Below are 25,186 nucleotides of genomic sequence, written 5' to 3' on the forward strand. Positions count from 1 at the left end.
GAAATCACTACTAATCAGAAAGTACAAATTAAAGCAACTTTGAGATTCCATCATACACCCATCAGACTGGAAAAAAGACTTAACAGGAAAACATCAGTGTAGGCTGGTGTGTGGGTGGTGGACCTGAGAACTGGTCCAGTCCTGAAAAGCAAATTGGAATTATTTCCAAAAAGTTCATCCCAAAGAAATAAAAAAAAGAGAGAGAAAATATCTTAAGGTACAAAAGCATTCATAGCAGTTCTGTTTGTAGGAGTCAGAATTGGAAGCTTTTTTCCTTGGACTACGTCTTAACAACAACCAACTCACTCTGTTCTTTGCCTCTTTCCATTTTAATTCCACTAACTGATGAGGTCACACCATCAGACAGCTAAGGGGAGCAGGAAACCCCTTTGACTCACTTTGGGGAAAACAGAGACTTGGATATACTAAGAGATTTTCCTGGAATAGCCCCTAGGCAATGTCCCTTAAAGAGAAAGTGAGCCTTTGGGATCAGCCCCAAGGTCAAACAAAGTTCCTGTGAACCCTGAGTCTTCAGAGGTTTGTAGCTTACACTTCTTTATCCTGACTTCTCTCCCAGCTCTGCCATCCCCTGTTCTAGGCCCCCTCCCAGCCCTGACACTCCCTGTTCTAAGCCCCCTCTCAGTCACAACAACCTAGACTCCTCTCCCACTGCCTGCTCAAACTTACTCTTGGCCAAGTTGGAAAAGTACCTGGATTGGATGTTCCAAGCCCACAAGGCTCCAAGTTCTTCCCAGACCAGACCTGTTCCTGTTACTCGGATGTGCACCCCCTCCCCTCCCGAGTACCTGCCCCTCTCCCATCATTCCCCCCAGGCCCAGCTCCATGCCCCCACTCACTCAGCCATGCTGACTTGCAGGGGGGCCACATAGGTGTAGAAGAGCAGGAGGAAGCCAGTGAAGAGACATCCCAGGATGAGCGTCTTCGCCATGGAGTGCCAGGGTTTCCTCAGAGAAGGCATCTCAGTGACCTGGGGAAGAGAGAGGGGCAGGCTCCCTGAAGGAAGCCACAAACCCGGCCCCCCAACACACACACAAATATGTAAGCACATACATGCACACACATATATACATATAAACACACACAAATACAGATAAACACAAGACACACACACATACACACATATACCCAACACACCCACACATACACTCACACACACATACACACACACACACACACACATATCTAGGCTGCAGACTGCCTTTTGCCTTCCTGTATATCTCAATCACCAGCCATGAGAGGCACAGTGTAAACACTTAACAAACTTCCATTGATCAGTTGCCTGCATAGGTCAGGGACTTATTCCAGACTATATACCTTGCTAGTATACAGTAGGCACTTAACAAATGCTTGTTGATTAGCTGAAGATCTTTCCAATGCATACTTCAAGTGAGCCTCACAACAACCATGGAGGGAAAGCAGCGCTTAAGTATAACTAGCCCCATTTTACAGGGAAACAAGAGGGACTTGTCCACTATTGAAGAGAAATGGCCAAATGGAGACTTGTATCTAGATCTTCGAATTCCAAGTTCAGAGATACAGGATAAAGGCATCATCACTTTCTTCTTTTAAAAAATTCTTATAAATGTCTTGTTTAACTGCATTTTCTTCTTTTTAAAAAATTTTATTTGAAAAAAGAATTTTTAAAAAGGCAGAAAAGAAATACAAAACAAAATAAAGCAAAACAAAAGAGAACATTGTCATGTGCCCAGCAGAACATTAGGGAGGATTCAAAATATGTAACAACCAATGACCAGGTTAAGAAAGTGTGTGTGTGTGTGTGTGTGTGCATGTATATATGTAGAATAAATTATATTCATTAATGTCCATTTTTCTTCTTTGTAAATTGTTCTTTGTTTCTCTGCTGCACACCTTATTTATTTTGTTCTTCCCCCCACCCCCGCTCTCTCCAAGCAAGCTGTAGTTAAGAAGAAAAAAAAAAAAATATATATATATATATATATATGTGTGTGTGTGTGTGTGTGTGTGTATATATACACACACACACATATATCCATACACCCACACACATAAATTTCCTATCCATGCTGATTCTTTAATTAAATTCTGCTCTATAACTTACCTTGCTATTATTTAACTTCCCCCTACTCAAGGAGCCTTCTTTTGTCTTCTTCCCTCACTCTCTGCTTCCCCCTTCACCCATCCCTTTATGGATTTGGAGGGTGCTATACCCTTCATGTTATATATGTAGTGTTACCTATTGAACCCATTCCTGACATGAGTAGGTTTTCAGAATTATAAGCCCTCCTTCCCCTTCTAATGCCTCTCTGTCTATTTGTCCTCTGCACCTCATTTGTATAAGATGATTATTATTTTTTACCTTAACTCTGCTAATCTTTCTTTTGAGCTGCCCTATTGTTGATGTGAATCTTAAACATATAATATACATTTCCTATGGAAAAAAATTTTTTTCCAGATTTAAACAGTTTGTCCATGTTGAGTTCCTTAAATTTGATCTTTGATATTGGCTTTTATATGTTAAATTTTCTATTAACTTCAGGTTTGATTGGTAGAAAGTCCTGAAAATCCACAAGTTTGTTGGTCTGTTTTTTCTCATTCAAAATTATAGATAATTTGCTTGATATATTTTTGGCCACAGGTCTAATTCTTTTGATTGTTGGTAGATATGATTTCAGGACCTGTGGTCTTTTATTGTCGCTGCTGATAAGTCTTGCAATTCTAATTGTAATTCAAGCATATTTGAATTTTTTTTCTTTTTTCTTGTAAAATTTTCTTCTTGATCTGGGGGTTTCGAAATTGACAATAGTATTCCTGTGTGTTTTCCGCAAAGGATCTCTTTGAGGTGGTGATCAGTGAATTTTTTCTGTTTCTACTTTCCCTTCATGTTCTATTACCCCCCAGGACAATTTTTATTTATTTATTAATTTTTCTTCAATGTCTCTCATTTGATTTTTAAAATCATTTTTGAGTTTTATAAATTCTCTCTGGACAGGGAGCCATTTCACATTACTATCTGGGGTAAATTTTTTGTTTGTTTGTTTGTTTACTAGTGTCCTCCTCTGAATATGAACACCAGTCTTTACTGTTCCCATATGTTTCAATGATGGGATTCTTTCTTCTTTACTGGTTTATTTTTTTTTTTAAATCAGAGATATCTTAGAGTGGGGAAATGGTGTTTCAAGTTTCCCTTCTGTAATGTTCTCTCTAAAATGTAATGTTCTCTGTTGAAGTTTTCTTGGGGTCTCTGGCAACCCCCTCTTCCTGGCCATTAGGAAGAGTCATAAAACTCCAGATGGCTCATCTCAAATGTTTGGGCATCTTTCTGGCTCCTAGCTTCTTCACTCCCAATTTATCAGAATTTATGATCCTTCCTTCTTTACCTCCAACTGACAGAACTGAATTTATAGTCCTTTCCTGGAACTTCCATCTACCCAGTGCTCTGCCCCCCTCCCCTTGCCTTTATTTCCCTGATCACTGGAGCCCTATAAGAGTGTCTGGTATCCCTTGCTCATCACGAAATGCTTTGATATAAGAGTCCCATTCAGCCACATGGCCAAGGCTTTCAAACTCTCCACTAATAAAATATTAAAAACCTCTCTAATCTCTATCTTGCCTCAGTTTCTCCCACATTACAATCTGATTCTGACCACTCCTTAGCCAGATAGTTTCTGACCTCAGGAAACTCTCAAAGAGCAAACTTCTGAGACAATAATGAACAGGACCACTCCTCACTTCATCTTGAAGTTACCATGATAGACTTCCTAGCCCTTGAGCCATAGAATTAGCCTATTGTTGTAGAAAATGGATAAAATGGCTCCCCTTGGTTCTGTTTATTTGCTGAATTCCCTTACAATTCAGTCTGCTTAGTAATGGCATACATTACTTTCAATAAAAACTCTGTCCCTTGACTAGGAGATGGGTTCAAGCCTGTAAATTCTTTTGAGACACCTTGCAACACCACGCTGGGACTTTTGGGACTTAAAAAAAAGATTTATCAGTTACTAACAACCACATGAAAGAATGTCCCAATTTACTGAGAAAAAAACACAAATTAAAATCACCCTAAGGTATCACCTCACAAATAGCAAATTAACAAAAATGACAACAGATGATTGTAGAGGGCCAGGAGGTGAGAATTCATCCCAGGTCTTAAATCTCACCGTAACTTGGCTCACCAACATCTCTTTTCTTTTATTAATAGCAGAGACGTGCTTGTAATACTATAAATTGGAATTCTAGTGACTGAAACAAAATGCAAACACTATAAAAACAGATTAAAGCTAAAGCTCTGAACTTAGGAGAGGAAAAAATGTCCACAAGGAGACTAAAGGTATTTGGGAGAAAGATATCCGAGATGAAGCAGATTTGGGTCCCTTTAAGAAACTGTATTTCCTATTGATCTGTGATTCCTTTCACATTCCCAGCCCCTCCTGGCTGAGGCATATCCTCCCCAGACAAGTTGTCTTTCTGGGATGCCAGAGCCTTTGATTCAATTACAAATCCTGGTCAAAAATCATCTCTTTGAATTCCAATAAGAGATCCAGGCTTGTCCCAGCCCCATTCTGACTTGCTTGGGCAGCCCAGCCCCACAGGTTCTGATCTGCTCCGGTTGTCCTAGTCACCTCCAAGACACCCAATATAATAAGCTACCATCAACTAAAGTCTTTGTAGATGGACCTCAGTAGCTCCCTTTACTGCCAGGATCTTCTGTCCACTGAGAACTGCATTCTCAGTGTAAAACTCTATTTTCCATAGATCTGCCACTCTAGAAGTCAGTCTCTTGGTAAACTGATTTCTATCTAACGATGAACTTTCATTTTGCAACCAATATTTGGGAATGAGTGAATTCTTTCACTCCAAAATCTGCGGCTGATTTAAAGGGGATTCTTAATAACTCTCTTATAGCAACTAACCTCTAGACCACCAGGAATCTAGACCACTCTAAACCTTACCAGAGATAATGGTATAATGAACTTTACTCTGATGCAGATCTCAACTATTTATATCTCTGTCTAAATAACCAAGATCCGGTGCTTAAGGGGTTAATTATTTACAAGATAGTAGATTTTATTGGGCTATAGGAATTTTAAAAGAGTGCACTTTGTAGCAAACCTATGAGCATTTGAGATATATAATATATATATATTTGTCTTTCTGATCAATAAACTTCCAAGAATCCATAATCAGGACTTCTTCACCTGGCCTCAGTATGTTGTCACACCTTCATCTCATTACGGAGCTGTATTCTGACAGATGACAAAAATTTTGAAGATCACAGGAAGACAGGTGCATTACTACATTATTGGTGGACTTAATATGACCATTTTGAAAAGCATTTAAAATAATATAAATAAAATGTCTAAATCCTCTAGGCTCTTTGACCTGGAGATTTCATTATTAGGCACATACTCTAAAGATATAATTGAAAAGAAGAAAATCTCCACGTAGACAAAACTATTTATAGTGATCCTTTTTTGTGGTATTCAAGAACAGGAAACAATGCAGATGCTCATCGAGGGATTTTGTGGTACATGAATATAATCAAACGTTACTGTGCTGTAAGAAATTGCAACTATGATGAATACGGAGAAGCATGAAAAGAGCTGGATGGGCTGTGGCAGTGTGAGCTCTTTGAAAGAGTCCAAAAACATTTTTAAGAGCCTACTATGTGCTGGGAACAAGCATTAGGATCCAAATCTGAAACAGAAACACACTCTGCCCAATGCATTACTATCTCACTGGGGAAACAACACATGTAAGGAAGCCGACAGGCCTGGCCTGGGCCCATCTTTAAGTGGAAACTTTGGGAGGATTCCTTTGCTCTGCCCTACAGTCCTCCAGAGGAGGAGATAGAAAGTGCTGAGGCTGTTGAGGATATTGCCGAGGTATGAAGACCAAAACTGCTGCCATCTTGGCAGAACTGTGAGTTTCCTGGTGATACAGTTTCTTGATGATGCGGTTTCCTGGAGACTCCATAGAAACAATATTCACAACTACTGCAACAACATAAATAGAAAAAAACAACCACCTCAAAACAAACAAAAGCAGATGTTGGAAAGTTACAAGGAAAAGCATTGCCTCAAGGAAGAGATAGGAAGACACATTCTGTCTCCTTTGCAGAAGTGGGAGGTCCTTAGACAGCCAAGTAGGAAGGCGCAAATGAGCTAAAAGAGACAAAGCATTTTGCAAAAATGATTGTTGTGATTCCTTGAACTTTTTACTTTCCTTCTGCTGTGTTCAAACACCATTTGTAGAACAATGTAGGTGTGGTGATACACACACACACACACACACACACATATATATTTTTGCTGAGTTGATTGGGATTAAGTGACTTGCCCAGGGTCACACAGCTAGGAAGTGGTAAGTGTCTGGGATCAGATTTGAACTCAGGTCTCCCTGACTCATAGCTGGTGCTCTATCCACTGCATCACCTAGCTGCCCTGATATAGATAAATTTAACAACCAGACTCTTAATAAATATGATAAAATTTATTTTGCATTTATTCTCATTGACATTGTTCTTAAGCCTAGACAATCAATAAAACTATAAATCAGGCCCTGATCGGTAGCAATTGCTGATTTTTGTGGTGTAAAATTTCATGGCATCTTAAACTTTTTCCACTCGAGACCCCTTTTTGCCTAAAATTTTTTACTTGACCTTGGTTATAGAAAATAGGCATGCAAATCAAATATCAAATCATAATTGTGAAATCTCCACATTCAGTTACAAGACCCCATGAGGGGTGGCAAACAACAGCTTTAGAAGTTGGGGGTTGTAAATAAAAAATTAGTTAGTTACTCTTCCTTTAAAATTTCAATTCCCCCCCACTTAATAGTATTTTTTCAATTGCATATAAAAATAGTTTTCAAAATTCACTTTTGTAAGATTTTGTGCTCCAGATTTTTCTCCTACATTCCTTTCTCCCCTCCCCAAGTCAACAGGCATTAGGTTATACATGTACAATCATATTAAACATATCTCCACATTAGTCATGTTATGAAAGAAGAATCAGAAAGGAAGACTTGAGTTGAAGCATCTTACTCTCCAGCAGATCTCCAACCTCCCCACAGTGTCTTGGTCAAAGGTGGATCTATGGCACATGTACTTGATAGAGAAAACAGGCCAGAGGACAAAAGGCGTCCCAAGTGGGGTCAGTGAGACAAGGCCAGAAGAGCAATAATGGTAGCCAAGCTTGGACTTCCTCTACAGCTTCTCGATCTTCTCTTCAATGGTTTTGTCAGGGAGTAAGACTTCCACTGTGTAGCTGACCTTCTTGGAGTGGATCAAGCTGTAGGTATTGTCAAACCTCAGGACGTCTGCAAGGGAAAGAGACATGTTGTACCTTCTGCACCTCTCCATTGTCTACTGAATTAGTCCTAAACTCCTGACTCTAGCATTCAAAGACCAGCACAATCTGCTTTCAATCTATCTGCCAAGCTTTATTTCAAGTCCTCCCCCTGAAAGGTTTCATAGAAAAAGAGTTGATCAGGGAACCTCTGAAATATTTCTGAAACGAGAATTTCCCCAGATCCATTTGAGGAAGTTACAGGATGAAAGAGGCAGGTGATGGAGACAGTGAAAGGCTAAAATTCTGCTTTTTTCAGGTGCTGAAGTCTTGCATTCATAGTTTCCAAACTGCATCAAACTTTGAGTGCCCCATGGTATATTGGTTGTCCTTAGCTCTCAAAGAGAATCAAAATGATTTTAGAATTAAATTCCAGTGTGTTGACTGGGGCTAATAGAACCAATGTGAGCTCAGAATGTTCAGCCACAGGTTGGACACGAAGAATGCATGTGAACATATTTTGGGCGTGAATTCTCTAATTTTGAGCTGTAGAGCCACTCCCCTCCTTGCCATTAGGAAAAAGAACCCAGGACAAACTTTGAAGCTCTGGCTATCTTCCCATACCATTATGACAAAATGAGGATAGAAAAGAAAAACACGATTCAGTGCTTGCCACTCTGACTCCATCCTTGTCCAAAACCACCCTGAGAATAAAATTATCCATGTGGCAAGCAGACATTTGACATACAAACAACACGGCCAGTCCAATGGAGTTTGCTCTCTGCTGCAAGGTTGGAACGTTGGGCAGAGTAGTTCAAAAAAGAACCTCAGTGTCTGCTGTCTCATCTGCCACATGAAGTGATTCATGATGCATTTTTTAAATGCACTGATGGCTATTTATGGGTCATAGACTGATGGTGCATCTCAATTACTCGGTGCTAATGACACCATATTGATTAATGATAGAGACATGATCCTAGAGAGATGGGCCCAACACTTCCATAGTCTTCCCAACAGATTGTCATCAATCAAGGCTTCAGCCCTCAAGCTTTTACCTCAAGTAGCTGAACTTCCAAGGGAAGAACAGACTTTGGATACCATTAGGCTACTTTCTTGTGGTAAAGCACAGGGGCTAATTCGATTACAATGGTAGAGTGCTCTAGTCTCAGACTTCGGAGGGTGGAAAGCTGGGAGTGGCCCATTTACACCTTGTAAAAGATTTTCTCCTTGCAGCCTTGAATGAGTCCAATGCAGAGAAGCATTTCTCCTGCTCAGCCATTTTAGGATGGTGAAGAAAGTCAAGCTGATTGCTCTATAGGGTAGTCAGCCATTGAAAGATCTACCGTACTTCTGATGGGGCCTTAGAAGGTCCAAACTAGCTCTGAGAAAATTACTTCTCTCAGGTGAAAGAAAAGCTGGTTGTAGAAGAAGATAGGTCCCATAGGTTTCATGGCCATCTCTATTCCTAATCTAAATATCCAGCCCCATTCTCATTCCTGACCTCCAGTATCACATCATCAACTTCCTGTCCAGGGTCTCCAGCTGGATGTTTCATAGACATCTGAAACTCAGCGCATCCAAAACTGAATCCATCATCCTTCCTCATAAGCAAAACCTTCCTCTCTCAGCCTTTGACATTTCCTGGTTGTTTCCCACGAATGGAAAGGTCTTTCTCCTCACATCCCTCTCTTGGCCCTGACTTCCAAGTCTCAGCTAAATTTCCATCTTCTCCAAGAAGCCTTTGCCCATCCTCTTGATCTGATTTCCCTCCTTCTATTGATTATCTCCAATTGATTATGTCTGTAGCTTGTTGGCACACATTAAATTGTGAGCTCCCTAAGGACAAGGACTATCTTGGACCTTTCTTTGTCTTTAATGCTTATCGCAGGGCCAGGAATACTGTAGGTCAGTGGTTCTCAAACTTTTGTTTTCAGTATCTTGATCCTATTAAAAATGATTGAGGATCTCTCCAAAGCGTGTTTGCTTATCTGGATTATATTTATAGACATTTGCCATATTGGAAATAAAAACTATTTTTGAATTTGTAGATCTTCTAATAGGGTTTCAGAGATCCCCAGGATTCTCTAGCCCATACTTTGAGAACCACTGCTGTAGGTGCTTAATAGATGTTGCTTGATTGACCGACTAGTTTAGTATTCTTGTCCAAAAAGACAACTCTAGCAGTCCAGGAAGCCATGCTCGCCCTTTGTAATCCCCATGTTCCTTTCTGGATATTCACTAACCATATCTTTATTTATTTGTTTACTTTGCCTAAGCACTTGGAGTTAAGTGACTTGCCTGGGGTCCCACAACTAGGAAGTGTCAAGTGTCTGAGGCCAGATTTGAACTCCAAATTTCCTGACTTCAGAGTTGGTGTTTATCCACTGTGCCACGCAGCTGCCCTACCAACCATATCTTTAATGATCTTCTCAGGGATTTCTCCAAGAGCTGAAGGCAGTTTGCAAACTGTCTACTTCCCTTTTTAACAAATCAGGGCATTTTCCCTCCTCCTTCCTCAAGATACCTCTGCCATTTTCCATGATCTTTCAAATAAGTCACTCACAGACTCCCTGTTCAGAGCAGGTGAGGGTCCCGTCCTCAGGGACCAGTGGAGAGTTGTACTTCTGGGTGGGCACCACCTCGACCATCTCCTTTGCTTTCTGTCGCTCCCCCATCTTAGTCTTCAGGTAAATCCCAACGCCAATGTCCGGCCCATCCAACAGGAACTGCCACCTGCAGCGGGAGAAACGTTGCTTCCTCTTGCCAAGTGATCTGCCCCCTCCCAGCCTCCTGCCACTTATACACACAGCTCTCGGGGAAGAGCCGGGGAGAACCTACCTCAAGACACAGCCAGGAAAGAGGATCTCAATCTCCACCTGGTGGGAGGAGCCCCGGTTGATAGACACTGTATGTTCATACTGCATTTTCATCTGGTTCTGCATGTAGTATTTCTTAGGGACCATACCTCCATATCGAATCTGCCAGAAGAGGATGGGATGACCTTTGGCCTGATGCATCTGCCCTCAATGCCTGTTCCACTCAGGGCCCTGGGAATTCCTTACCTTGGTCAGACATTTGGGGTTCCCATCAGGGTCAGTTAGGGTTCCCCCATACTCTGCAGGCAACTGGTCAGGGCCTATGAATTTCTGCAACTCCTCCTTCCAGTTTGCTTATGGGAAAGAAAGAAGATTCTTGGGTGAGAGGGGGAATAAATTCCCAAAAGAGATGAGTCACAGGGACACTGGTCCTTATGAGTGTGCACACAAAAACCTGTTCTCTCTAAGGACAGTTGAGCTTCATTCAAGAGTTTATGCCTCTGAGTGTTGGGGAAATGGGTGTTCTTGCTATAGCTTCTTTGTAAAAATTAATTGAATTTAATTGGGAGGCAACTTGATGGTACAGTAGAGCACTTGGTCAGATGTCAGGAGGAACTGAGTTCAAATATGGCCTCAGACACTTAACACTTCCTAGCTGTGTGACCCCGGGCAAGTCACTTAACCCCAATTGCTTCACCAAAAAAAAAAAAAAAAAAAAAGCTGTCTCAGATGGGACAGCAATATCTGGACCCTAGCTTCTTTTGGCCAGATTCTGCAAGGGAGTCTTCTCCCCCTCCCCCCCCCCCAAAAAAAAGGAAGATCACATCAGGTTGGATTTTCATCAATGGCTCCCCCTTGTGTCTGCACCCAAATTCTTTGAGCTTGAGGTAAGTCTCTGCAGACCTCTGACTCCGGCTGTCTTATTGCAGATGGCAGACTCCTAATGTCCACTGTCATACCCTTGATCTTGCCATGACCCACAAATAAATCACATACTCACAAATAAACTACTTGCATTTTTAAGAACTAGGAAATCTCTTATCTGGTCAAATTTATTAGGAATTCTAACCCCAATTTCATTTCATTCTACTTCTTCCTCTGCATTGCAATCCCAAACCTATCCTTTAACCTCACTCTGACTTCCAGTTCCCACTTCCCCACTCATATATTGCTCAGTTCTTTCCCAAGCCATCAACCCTACATTGGCTGTTTTCCTTTCCCATCATGATTCTTTGGTGATCAGTTCAGTTCTACAGAGTCCTCTTCTCTCAAGTCCCTCGTCCCTTTATATTGTCACCGATCTTGTCCTGCCAAGCTTCTGCCTTAAATCATTCTCACCATTTTCTGCTACACAAAGTTGGAGAAAAAAGTTATAAAACTGTGCTGACTCGGTCCTCCATAAATTTATGAAATATAACCTCAACTGAGCTCCCACTGCTGAAAGGCAATCTTTTTATACCTCCTTAATTACTTACTGTTTTACTCATGAAAGTGGCTCTTCTAAACATTCCCATCCCTCTTTAAATGCCCTGTGACATTCTGTCCATCCGTCTTTTCAATTGAGAATTTTGCCTCACATTTTACTAAAAAAATATAAGGCTATTCTGAAAGTTCCCTCTTCTCTCTTCCTTTTTATTTCACATCATTCAAGTACCTTCCCCCACTCTCTCCTCCTTCACCTCTATCTCACAGGGAGACATGATCCTTCTCCTTGCCAAGGCAAGCCCTCTATATATACAACTGATCCCATTCCATCCCATCTTTTCCAGCACCCTCTTTCCTCACTGATCTTCAGGCTCCTTTTCCTCTAGCTGCTTCTTTATTGCCCTCAAATATGTCCTGTCTTCTCATCATTTCTTATAGAATAATAATATTCCATTACATTCATATTTGCTTTCAGAGAGAAAAGCATTTTAAAATTTGTCTTTATTTTTTTCATTTTTGTCTGTTTTCTTTTTCAACATGGCTAATGTGGAACCGCATTTTGCCATGATTTCACATATATAATTGATATCAAATTGTTTGCTTTCTCAAGGAGGTAGGAAGATAATTTGGAACTCAAAATTTAAAAAATGAATATTAACATGTAATTATAAAATATTTAATGAAATAAACAAAATAAAGTTTTTTTTTAAAACTTTGCACTTGGGTGGGATCTGGAAGAACTTGAGTTTTGTTCTTCTAGTCCTGCAGAGCTTGAAAATTGAACATCAGGGGATGGGATCACAAAGAAGCATAAGACAAATCCATCCAGGCTGAGCGACACCTAAGCTTTCTTCTCTAATCACTAAATTTTTCCAAGTCTGGCTTCATCCATTATTATTTTATCTACTCAGAAATAACCTAAATGGTGAACTCTCATTTACAATCTTCATCCATTCAATAACAATCCCCTTGAAAAAAACAAAAAAAAAGCTGGGAGGGTCAGGACTCACCTCCCAGAATAACAATCTTTTTTCGAGTTTCCTCTGAAATGAAGGGTTTCACCAAGTTGTAGGCTACAGGGAACAGTTTAGGAGCTGAAAAAGATGGAGATAACTTGAGATTATGGGCAGGAAAAGAAGATAATTCTGAATAAGTTCAGGGAATCCCTGGCTGAGCATGAAAGCTGCTGGCACCAGCTGTGGGGTATAAGTAACTCATATCCCCTGCCTTTGCCTTGTAAATTCAAATGGTCCCGGTGCCTTGGGTTTCCTTGAAAGGGGTGAGTCTAAAATAAGATCTTTAGGGGTTTTGATGTCAAATTTAATGGAAATGTGTTCCCATTATTTGCTGGCAACGTCCAGCAGGTGCCACCTTGCATCTATCCCATGCCCTCTTGCCCTCTTGCCCATACCATTCCAACCCCTGTTACTGCTGACTTACTTTTCACAGCAATAAGATTCTTGACGGTCTCGGGAAAATTGTTGTCAAGTATGGAGAAAAACTGCAAAGTCAAGATAAGCCTTCTTAGGGCTTCCTTACATCAACTAGTGTCCACTTCCCAGAGACCCTTGGGAGAGAATCAGGATTCCCCTCCCCAGGACTCTTCAGAGCTCCCACTGAGAACCCAAGTTACCCAACTGTTCTCTACTGTACCCTACAATACCCTACTGTACTGGCCCTGGATTGTCAGGCGGAACATCGTTCCCTGGTCTACTGCTGCCCCACCTTCCAGTGCTGAGAAAAATTCTGTAAATTCCCAGGAATTAGAACTAGAAAAGCCCTTAGAGATCAAGACTCTATTTTTATGGATGACAGAACAGAGACCCAGAAATGTTAAAGAACTTGGCCAAAAAGGATTGGAAATCGAGGGGGCTGCTCATTAATTGGGGAATGATTGAACCAGTTGGGATATATGAATGGAATGAAATACTATCTTCCTATAAGAAATGATAATGTTCCATGAACTGATGCTGAGGGAAGTGAGTAGAACCAGGGAAACATTGTACACAGTAACAGCAACATTGTGTGATGATCAACTTTGATAGACTTTGCTCTTCTCAGCAGTACAATGATCTAAATATATTCTAAAAGACTCATGATGGAAAATGCTATCCACATCCAGAGAAAGAACTACAGAATCTGAATGCTGATGGAGGCGCACTATTTTCACTTTTGTTGTTGTTTTTTTTCTTTCTTATGGTTTTCCCCCATTGTTCTGATTCTTTTTTCATAATATGAGTAACATGTAAATCTGTTTCATATGTTTGTACATCTTTAACCTAAAGCAGATTGATTGCTGTGTTGGGTAGGGGTAAGGGAAGGGAGAAAAAAAATGGAAATCAAAGTAAATAAAAGAAATAAATAAAGGAGATAACAGGAAATGTAAAAAACCAAATTTAATAATGGAAAAAAGAGCCATTTAGAATCAGTTTGACTAGTGACTTTCTCAGATGACAGCTGAAGTTTCACTTGGGCACAAATTGGGTCAAAGGCCTTTCCTGTGCCCAATCAAGAATTCCCTTTATAACATTCTTGACAAGTGATCGTCTTAGCTTCTGCCGGATGGAGAACTCACTACCTGCCAAGCATCCCTCTCCACCTTTGGACAGCTCTCATTGTCAGTAAGTTTTCTCTGACATCAAACCTAAGTTTTTTGTTTTGCCTTGTCTTTGTTGCAAAGATAGATATAGAATGTTTGCTATAAAATACCAATCCAGCGTTTTCTCTTCCTCATCTTGTGGCAGATCATTAGATCCCAAAAGAAGCACCCTTAGAGACTGTGAGATTACAGGGTTTAGAACTTGAAGACACTATTCCCTTTATTTTATAGATCAGTAAACTGAGGCCCAGAGATTAAGTAGATTTAGTTGAGCTTGGTGTTCTTTCTGTTCAACCAGAGCACCTCTTCACCCCCCGCCATTCATTTCCCCAAAAACTTCAACATGATTTTCCCTGATGTTGAATTTTTTTGAGCCAAAGTCCTCACGATGCTGTGAGTTCAGAACCTTGGTCCCCAGCTTCACCCCGGGATGCTTTGGGATCCTGGCTGCTCCCCACTGACATCGAATCTCTCCCTGCCCCGAGAACCCATTCTCTCCTCACCTCCTGGTAGACTTCTGTAGCTGGCTTCCAAAAGTGTCTCAGGCCTAGATTCTCCAGGTCAAATATTATAATGAAAGTCTCGATCTTCTTTCCCAGCTGCAGAGACAGGAGGAAGAGGAAGGGCCATTAATCTGCCGGGGCAGCCAACTGAACGTTAGCATCCAACCGGGTTACCGACATTCATGAGCGTCAGAGCTGGGAGGCCCGTGGAGGACCTTCAGAAAGAGGGTCACTGCTCCATTAAGTTGGCATTGGAAGGGGCAGTAAAGACCTTATTCAGTTTTTTTAATTGGGAACACGGAATCTGGGGCCTGGTGAGCTTAAGGGTGGCCAAGTGTCCCAGTGGATGGAGTGACGGAGCTCATCGGAATTAAGGGCTTTCAACTCACTTTGTTCTTTGGACTTCGTGACTAAAAAGAGGCAGTTAGACTCAAAGGTCCCTTTCAGATCTAAGCTGACTTGCCTGGTGGAGACAATAAAGCACATAATGCACATGGCCGTGAGCAACAAATCTCAGAGTTCTGAGAGTCTGGGGTCGTGACCGACTGAGGGGATGAAGCTTTTGTTCAGTCTCTCTAATCATGTCTTCATGTCCACACTTTGGGATTTTTTTTTTTGGGGGGGGGGGCAGAGATACTGCAGTGATTGGCCATTTCCTTCTCCAGCCTATTTTACATATGAGGAAACTGAGGCAAACTGGGGGGAGTGACTTGCTCACGGTCACACAGCAGTAAGTGTTTGAAGCCAGATTTGAACTCATGAAGATGAGTCTTTTTGGTTCCAAACTCAGGCTCTATCCATTAGCTAACCGTATGCTCATGGTGGGTAGCTGGAGCACCACCTGGTGGCCTATATGCGTATTACACCCTTTCATTACACCCTGTCTAGGTAAGAGATGCTCTCTCTGGAGGGAAGGGACTGAGATGGTCAAGGAGCGCATCTTTTAGCGCTGGAGCCAGTTCTGACAAGTAGAAAAGATTTAGGGGAAATTACAGCGCATGGGTCCGCTCGGGGAGCTGTAGGGATCATAAAACACAGAGCCCGCTCTCCCAGAGCTCAGACTGACACTGCCCTGCTCAGTAACCCTCCAGGGCTCCCTGCTGTCTCCTGGATTAAAAAACAAAACTCTTTCTGGTCCGTGTTAGACCTGGAATCCTCGGCTGCCCTCTCAAGCACCAGGGTCACTGGGATCTCCCACAGTGCTCAGATTGCTTACCACCCCCCCCCTCCTGCTGGATCCCCTACTCCTCCTGGATCCCCCTCCTCCTCCTGCTGGATCCCCCTCCTCCTCCTGCTGGATCCCCTCCTCCTCCTGGATCCCCCTCCTCCTCCTGCTGGATCCCCTCCTGCTGGATCCCCTACTGCTGGATCCCCTACTCCTCCTGGATCCCCCTCCTCCTCCTGCTGGATCCCCTCCTCCTCCTGCTGGATCCCCTACTCCTCCTGGATCCCCTCCTCCTCCTGCTGGATCCCCCTCCTCCTCCTGCTGGATCCCCTCCTGCTGGATCCCCTACTCCTCCTGGATCCCCCTCCTCCTCCTGCTGGATCCCCTCCTGCTGGATCCCCCTCCTCCTTCTGTCTCTCTGCCCCCTCCCAGTCTCCCCCCCTCCCCCCAGGGCTAGATTTTGGGTCCTCTTCTCTATCTTTCTCTAGTACCGTCTCCAGTAATTTCCCGGCTCCCAGGGACTGGCTGTCATTTCTCTCCGTTAGATGTGAGCTCCCCAGGACAGGAAGGGGGACAAGTTTGTGTCTCTATGTATCATTAACTGCGATAGCATCGCGTCTGGCCCAGGGCCCGCTTTTTAGAGCTCGCCGGCTTCCGGTCTCCCAGACTTCCCAGCTCTGGGTCCACGGCGGGAAGCCGCGCAGCCCGGACCGAGCCCCCGCCGTTCTGCGCTGCCGTTTCCCACCTGATCCTGCTGGGGATGAATTGCTCCTGTTTGTAATTGACTAAGTCGTGATTCCTCATCAGTTTCGCCCTGTAACTGACCAAGTTTCTGAACTTAACCCAGAAGCTGAGCGGGCTGAGGAGTGAACTTGAAACTTCTCCGGGGAATCGCGGGTCTATTCTTGGGCCAGGGACGCCTTTCAGCCTTGTAGGAGGCAGGTGGCCCCCGGGGGCTTGTCCGGGCACTTTACAGCACCAAGTCAGCTTCAGGGGATCTGGTTTGCTCTCTGACCTTTCAGGTGCAGCTGGGACTCAGACAGCGAGTGTTCCTTAGTCAGGGGGAGGACTCAGTGAGTGCTCCTTAGTCAGGGGAGGAGTCAGTGAGTGCTCCTTAGTCAGGGGAGGACTCAGTGAGTGCTCCTTAGTCAGGGGAGGACTCAGTGAGTGCTCCTTAGTCAGGGGAGGACTCAGTGAGTGCTCCTTAGTGGGGGAGGGGGGGTGACTCAGACAGTGAGTGCTTCTTAGCTGGGGAAAGGAGGAGAATAAAGGGGTTGTGGCTTGTCCTAATTCCCCATTTCCATTGATTCCCATTTTCTTCCATCTGGGATGCTAGCCTTCCTATTTTCTGTACTTTCCAAACTATAAAAGATGCTGTTCCCTCCATCATTGGGCCCTAACTTTGCTGGGATGCTCAGATTCTATTTACTGGCAAATTCACATTTAGGAGAGCGGAACACAAGATGGGAACCCTGAAGGACTCAAGGTGAAAATGCTCTCTACCTCCAGACTTCCGTTCCTTTCTTTTTCTTGCCTTTTTTTCCCTTTTGCAGCATGGCTAATATGGAAACACTTTTTGCACTATTTCCCATGTATAACTGATATTATATTGCTTGCCTTCTTCATCAGTAGATAAGTTGATTGTGCTTGGAAATTTTTGCCTCAGTCTACCTTCATTTTTTAAATTGTTACAATATGAGCCCAGATCACCTGTCTGCAAACCCAGAATTCTTTTCAACTAATGCCTTCCCTGCCATACAAGGACACAGAAGGAAAAGGAGGTTTAAAGACAGTCCCTCTGAGTTGTCATCTTTTAGTCATTTAAGAGCCTGTGTGACTCAGGGATTGAGAGGGTACAGTGAGGGTCCACAGCCCAGGATTAATGGGCTGAGGCAGCAGGATCTCCTTCCCTCTCGGTCCCCTTAGGATCCTTCCCTGTCCTCTGAGCCGACCCCGGCCTCTCCCAGGGGCTTTCTCTCACCCTCTCGCTCTGCAGCTCGCACTCCCGGAGGAGGAACACCAAGGCCTGGGTGCGTTTCTTGATCATACTCGCTTTGCCGCTGGACAGAATCAGGCCTTTGGGATCCAAGGAGCCGGTGACGTCAATCCACACGGGGCAGCCCTCCCGGTCGTAACCGCTGAAGCCGCCTGTGTCGTATAACTGGAGGACCTACGCAGGGAAGAAGCGGCCGCCATTACCCTCGGGGTCAAGACTGTTCCTGGAACAGACCAGGCAGGTGGAAGAGAACCAGGACTCTGGGCATGGGGTTAGCCCGAGCTCACCTCCGGGGGCTTCCAGTTCAACATGTTGTCCAGGTCCTCTTGCTTCCGGAATACCACATGCTACCAAGAGAAACAGGATGGTCCCAACCAGGGCTCCCTGGGGCTCAGGGCGGGATCTAAAGGGCAGAGCTCAGAAGGACACAGAGTCAGAGCTGGGAGGACCCTGCAACAGGAGATGTCAGAGCGGGGAGAAATCTTCGCAGAGGACGTTAGGATCTGGGGTGTCTGAGCTGGCCAAGGCCTTCGGAAAGGCCTGTAGAACATAAGATGTCAATTCTGAGGGACTCCACGTGAAAAGGCTCCCTACCTCCAGAGAGAGAGCTGGCAAATCTGAGTCAAAATTGTTACTTTATTTTTCTTGCCCTTTTTTCCTTTGTGCAGCCTGGCTAATAGGGAAACATGTTTTGCATTATTTCCCACGTACAGTTGATATCATATTGCTTGCCTTCTTAATGACTGACAGAAGGAGCAGACAGAGAATGGAAACTCACAATTTTTAAAAAATGAATGTTAAAAATAAATCATGAATTTTTTTTTCAGAGGACATAAGATGTCAGTCAGAGTGGAGGAAAACCTTTGAATCTGGAATATCAGAGCTGGAAGGCAGCTGATTCAATTCTTTCCAGTACAGTTGGGAAAACTGAGGACCTTAAAAGGAAATTGACTGCCCCAAAATCACATGGCTGAGAAACAACAGAGCAATCGTTCTAACCCAAGTCCTCTTTCCAATATATATGGGTCATTTAGTCCAACTCCTTCATAGTGAAGCGATCTGAGATGTGTAGCCAAGGTCAAAAAAAATGGGCAAGCAGCAGATTTGAACCCCGGGTTCTCAGTCGAGGGCTCCTTTCCTTGCTTCCCTCCCCTTGGGGGTTTAGGGTCACCCCAATGCCTGGCCCAGGCTACTTAGAACAACCTGGTATCCCCTGATTGTTGCTTGGGTCTCCCCCCATCCTAATAAGAAGGCTGGGCACAGGAGGCAATACCCAGGAGCCTTTGGAAGGTCCCTAGTGGTACAACAATTTTGGCCGAGGCTGGAAGGGAAGGAGGGATGCAGGAAAAGGAAAAACTCAGCAAGGGGTGCGCAAGGTGCGCCCGATCTGCTGCCCTGGGCTGGGGTCCAAGAGGGCGAAGGACTGGGGGCTCACCTTCCGCAGCATGTCCTCGGATTTCTGCAGGTCAAAACTTCGAGCTGCAAAAGAGGCAAGAGCGGGCTGGGGGCTGGGCAGGGAGACCCGGGAGACCCAGACCCAGCTTCTCCACCAGTCCCTCAGCATATCCCAGACCTCACCCTATGAAGCCTGGGAATGAAAGCCTTTAGTGAATACTGGAAACCCTGAAGCAAGAGACACTGGGGGGCACAGGCAAGTGTCTAGATTTCTATGGGTTAGAGTGAGGCTGGAGCAAAGTCTGCTGGGTTTCCCCAAAGGAAGAGAGCCTTCCATGGCTCTCAAAGTTCCTCCAAAGCCAATGATGATGGAGGGGATGGGGAATAGGTGGTGCAGTGGATAGAGCACCAGTCCCTGAGGTCAGGAGGACCTGAGTTCAAATCTAGTCTCAGACATTTAACACTTCCTAGCTGTGTGTGACCCTGAGTAAGTCACCTAACCCTAATTTTTTTCCAATTGCCTCAGCAAAAAAGAGGAAAAAAAATCAGAATAATTTTAGGCTGGTGAGAAATGCTAAGGACAAGGGCTCGTAATGACTTCGTATCTCCCGGCATAGACAAGCGGTGTCCTCCGATATCGGAAGAAGGGGCATCTGGGGCCGTGGGGTCACTGTTAGTGGTCCCAGGGAGCCTTCGTGCTCATCTGAGCCCGAAAACGGCCATTCTGGGAACAAGGAGACGCTCCCTCCACACTCTTAGTCCCCACTGGAAGTGGTGCCGTAATCTGGGGAGCACAGCTTGGGAAAACATCAATGCACTAGAGGGAAAGTTCCATGGGTCTGGCTTACAGGGTTCGTTTGAAGGGGCTAGGCAAGCTTACCCTGGAAAAGAGAAGATTTGTGGGTGAGAGGAGCATGATCCCTGCTCGTATATGGGAAGGGCTGTCGTGGAAGAAATTAGATTTGTTCTATTTGGCTCCAGAGGACAGAAGCCAACAAACACTTATTAAGTGCCTACTGTATACACGCAAAGGCTACAAAGGAAGGCTTTGTGGAGTTCCTGGTCACAAACATGCTATACAAACAGAGCAAGGGTGCTGGAAAGAAGGGGGCTCGGGAAAGGCTTCTGCCTCTAGAAGGGGATCTCTTAGCAATGAGTGGGAGATGCAAAGAGAGCCACCGAACTGCTGTCAGGAACACAGCCCAGCAATTCCCGCTGCCCCAGAGTGGGCCTTCTTGGCTGGGTCTGAGTCGGACTAAGTGGCTGCTGATGTGATCTGCAGGTTTCAGATACAGACCCCAAGCCTGTGAGATAGAGAACTGGGACCACCCGAGGGAGCCTAGATCACGCAGGTATTCAGGGTGGGATTGTGACTGGGTGGGATTACAGCTCCTTCCCAATGAGATCCTGGACTCCATGGAAATCCAGCTTTGAGCCTCAGTTTCCTCATCTGTAAAATGAGTTTTTGCCTGAACTCCCTGCCTCCGGGAACTGAGCTTTGCAAACATTAAAAGATGGCAAAAATAAAGGCCCTTGGAGATTTTTATCTAGATGTAGGATCTCAAACAGTGGCCGGGAGCTCCCAGCTGGAAATCCCCTTCACCAGGGCAGATGGTGGGCAGCTCCTCCTTAACTCCTAATAATAGAAAGTTGTCTGAGGCATTAATGCAACAGCTAATAATAATAGCAAGCATTTATATGGTATTTTACAAATACTAGCTCATTTGACCCTCACAGCAACCTTGGGAGGTAGTTCCCATTTTATTGCTCCTACCCCTATTACTCCTGCTCCTATTGAATACCACTGCTATTGATTATTATTACTTACTATTTTATTACTACTCCTACTGACTACTCTTAATACTACTGAATACTACTACTATTACTACTGATTACTACTACTGACTATTACTCCTATTTCTACTGAGTATTTCTATTACTCCTGCTAATCCTGCTACTATTAATATTATTATCACTGAATGTTTCCATTATTACTACTGAATATTATCACTATTGACTACTGTTACTACTGTTGCTGACTATTACTACTCCTGCTATTATGACTCCTCCTCCTCCTGCTGCTACTACTTACTGTATACTACTATTACTGACTACTCCACTACTCCTGATCTTACTAAATACTATTAATATTACTATTACTCCTGTGACTACTGAATACTACTGCTACTGATTACTATTACTTACTATTTTATTACTACTCCTACTGACTACTCTGACCACTCCTGATACTACTGAATACTACTACTATTATTACTATTACCCCTATTTCTACTGAGTATTTCTATTACTCCTGCTAATCCTGCTACTACTGACTACTGTTACTCCTACTATTTTAATTACTACTACTCCTGCTGCTACTACTGTATATTGACTACTACTATTACTGACTACTTTTACTCCTACTACTGACTATTGCTACTCCTATTACTAATGTTACTATTATTCTTACTCCTACTAATGACTACTAGTACTACTATTAATTACTATTACTAAGACCACTTATTATTAATACTACTCCTACTGAATGCTAGAAAACTAATAATACTGACTACTATTACAATTACTACAATAATTATTGCTGCTGCTGCTGTTGCTACTACAACTACTACTACTACTGACTATTATTCCTATCTCTACTTATGACTACTACTGCTACTAATGCTGTTACCATTGCTGCTACTGCTGTTGCTACTACAACTACTACTACTACTGACTATTATTCCTATCTCTACTTATGACTACTACTGCTACTAATGCTGTTACCATTGCTACTGCTATTATAGAATATTACTACAACTGATTACTATTACTACTAGTAGTAACTATTACAACAACTTCTGCATCTTCTGCTTCTAGAAATGCCTCCTCCTCCTCAATACTACTACTACTGACATTAATACTATGACTATTACTCCTAAGGACCACTATTAGTACTAATGCCACAACTACTGCTACTGCTACTACTATTACTGGTTATTATTACTATTACTACTGATTACTGACTACTACTATCATGTCAAGGTATTAGGACCCAATTGGTCCTAATTTTTCAAAGTTTTCCAAAGTTAAGGCCCACTGGCAAGCAGCTGCCTCAGTTTCCCATCTCCAAAAAGTAGAATAATTCTATTGACCCTCTCCTCCTACTGATCTCTCAGGGTAGTTGTGAACATCAAAGAGATGATTTCCTTTATGAAAATAATCACAAGCCCCCATTTCTGCTTTATTTTAATATTTTATTATTTATAATCATAATAGAATATTTATTTTATATAATAAATTATTATAGTATATATAAATATAAAATTTATAATTTACAATTATATAGTATAATTTTTATATAATAATATGTAATATTTAATTTAATATTCCCCACAAGCCGTTTGGGAAGTAGGTGAGAAGGGGACAATCCAGATCTTATCATTATTACTCTACATCCAATAGAGATATGTCCTCAGTCCCCCCACCAACTCACCTCGGAGCCAGCGAAGGAGGAAATAGTCATCGGGGTTGGGCAGGTCGGGCAGCACGTCCTGGACATTTTTTCGGAACTGTGGAGAGGCAACTGGGTCAACATCACTGAACCCAGATCCCTAGGGCCCGGATTCCCGTCTTGGGACCATCAATTCGATGGGGAAGGGTCTTGAAGTTTTGCCACAAGAACAGTGAAGGAACTGGTGATATTTAGCCCAGAGAAGGGGAGATTGGGAGGGAAGAATGATGGCTGTCTTCACTCACTTGAATGGTTCTGTCATATAGAAGAAGGATTAGCCTGGTTCTGCTCAACCCCAGAAGGTAGGACAAGGAGTAATAGGGGAAGGTTCACGGAGGCTGATTTTGACTCTACCTTCAGGCGGAGACTGAGTCACCACTTGGATGGTACCCTGTGTATGCACTTTCTAGGCACCTTTTTATGTATATTTTGCCCCTTAAAAGAACGTGAGCCATAGTCATACCCCAGATTTAGAGCTGGAAGAGATCTTATAGACACCATCGAGGGCAGACTTTCATTTTTACAAATGAGGGAACTGAGGCACCCTCCCAGGACCACCCAGCTAGGAAGCAGAATCTGAAGCCCCATATCCTTGAGCTCGAACTGGCTGCCACAGATGCTTAATAAAGGCTGCTGAATAAAGGTTGATGGACGTTATCGAGGGGATTCTCTGGAGGTCTCCGGTCCCCTCCGACTCTAAAATTCTGTGACTTGCCCAGACCACTTAGTGGCAAAGCTGGGGCTGAAATCCTGATCTTCGGACTCCACCATGGCCAGTGTGTGATGCTCTAGCCCTTCATGTATGTTAATTGACTTAAAAACATAAGCGAGGAGACATGACATCAAATGACCCCTATGGAGTAATTCTTTCCTTCCCACACAGATGGGAAATACTGAAGCTTAGTTGCTCACTCATGGGGGCCACTTGGACCACCCACTTGGGCTAAGCCAGGAAACCGAGGGCTGGGAAGACAGGCTAGGGACATCTGAAGGAGCTCAAATTTCCATCTCAGCATCTGACTCCTTCCCCATCTCATCCCCTATACACATCCTGGGGACATTCATCACTAATCGCCTTCATAGGGGGCCGTGGGGACCACTGAGGTCAGAGCTACCATTTTATAGACTGGAAAACTGAGGCCCTGAAAGCTGGCATTCTGAAGGAGTAAGGAACAAGGAGGAGAGAGGTTAATTGGCTTCCTAGAAGTCATAAGCCAATCGATATGATCCCTTTCCCCCCAAGTCCCAGAGTTCTCTCTACTAGGTCTCTCTATTAGGTAATTGCAGAAACTCAGATAAGAGGTGACAAGTGGGCCCAAGAAGGTAGAAGAATGGATGGGATGATGTAAGAGCTGCAGTGGGAGAAGGTTCATCAGGCCCTCTGGGGAGGCTCCTGTCACCTTGAGACGCCTCTGAGCAGCCTTTAGTCGGCCTTGGCCCGTGCTCCGAGCCTCAGAATTGGGGATCCACCAGCAGGGACATTGAGGGCCAAGGAATCCTTTAGCCATGATTAAGCATCTAAGAACAACTTTGGCTAAAAACAAATTAATTTAAATTAACTTTCCTTTTTTCTCTCCTCCAGAGGGACAACCTCTGAACTCCAGTGCTATCCAAGCAAGGTTGGGGACTTGTGGACAGACTCCCAGTGGAAGTTTTCTGGAGAACAGATTTGCTGCTAGAAGCCAATGAGTCCAAACTCCTCCTCTTCCCCCTTCACCCAGGTTTTGGACAAGGGCCCGGAGTGCCCGTCCCAGCTCAAGGGAAAGCATAATGTCCCCTGGCCTTTGGGCCCCCTAGGGAAAAGGCTAACCCGGGCCTGGGAGTATGAGGAAGCGGTCAATTCAAAAGGTGGTAAGAAAGCAGTGATCCTGAAGTCAGCGGACTGCCCGGACACTGCCTGAGGGCCTCTGGGCATTGTCACTTTGTCTCCCTGGCAGCAGTTTTCTCAGTGGAACATTAAGTGGACTCTGGGCTCCCTTCTAGGTCTGGGAGGCTAAGGGAGCAAGAGCCTTAAATTCCAGCTGGAAGGGACCAAACCCTCTTTTAACAGAGAGGAAAACTGAGGCCCAGAGAGGGGAAGGGGCTTCCTTTGGTCACACAGCCTTATAGAAGCAAAGGCAGGTTTCAAGCTCCCCAGACCCTTCCTTCAGTACTCTCTGTCCTGGGCAGGCTGGAGGCAGGGAAGGAAGGGAGGGGGTGAAGGAAAGATGGGGACACTGTCCTGCTTCAGAGGGGGATGTTGGGGTGGGGGCTTACCTGGGCCAGCGCCTCCTGCTGCTGAGGGCTCAGGTCCCCAACCCGGCCACTCATGGTGCTGGCTGCAGCTGCCGCTCCCCTGGGCCAGGGCGGCCTTTTCTCTGGGTAGGAAGGGGGGGAGTTATCTCCCTCCTCCCCATCCCGGAGCCCAAATAGAATTGGGCTTGGGGGTGTGGCCTAAGGGGCAGGGAGATACAAGGAAGCCCTTGGGCCATCCTGGATTGGCACATG

The 25,186-nt window shown here is 44.1% G+C and overlaps 1 protein-coding gene across 1 annotated transcript; it reads right to left on the minus strand.

Moving 5' to 3' along the window:
• Positions 1-6,477: 6,477 nt before the first annotated feature.
• Positions 6,478-25,085, minus strand: LOC127545684 (SEC14-like protein 4). The gene is made up of 12 exons (XM_051973122.1): positions 24,956-25,085; positions 22,682-22,757; positions 19,229-19,272; positions 18,081-18,140; positions 17,779-17,967; positions 14,633-14,728; positions 12,971-13,031; positions 12,541-12,624; positions 10,352-10,458; positions 10,128-10,267; positions 9,853-10,022; positions 6,478-7,320 (listed from the first exon to the last, which is right to left on the minus strand). The coding sequence occupies exons 1-12, from the start codon at positions 25,007-25,009 to the stop codon at positions 7,208-7,210; spliced, it is 1,194 nt and encodes a 397-aa protein (XP_051829082.1). The 5' UTR covers positions 25,010-25,085; the 3' UTR covers positions 6,478-7,207.
• Positions 25,086-25,186: the final 101 nt, after the last annotated feature.

The sequence above is a fragment of the Antechinus flavipes genome, chromosome 1 (assembly GCF_016432865.1).
Source record: "Antechinus flavipes isolate AdamAnt ecotype Samford, QLD, Australia chromosome 1, AdamAnt_v2, whole genome shotgun sequence".
Lineage (NCBI taxonomy): Eukaryota > Metazoa > Chordata > Mammalia > Dasyuromorphia > Dasyuridae > Antechinus > Antechinus flavipes.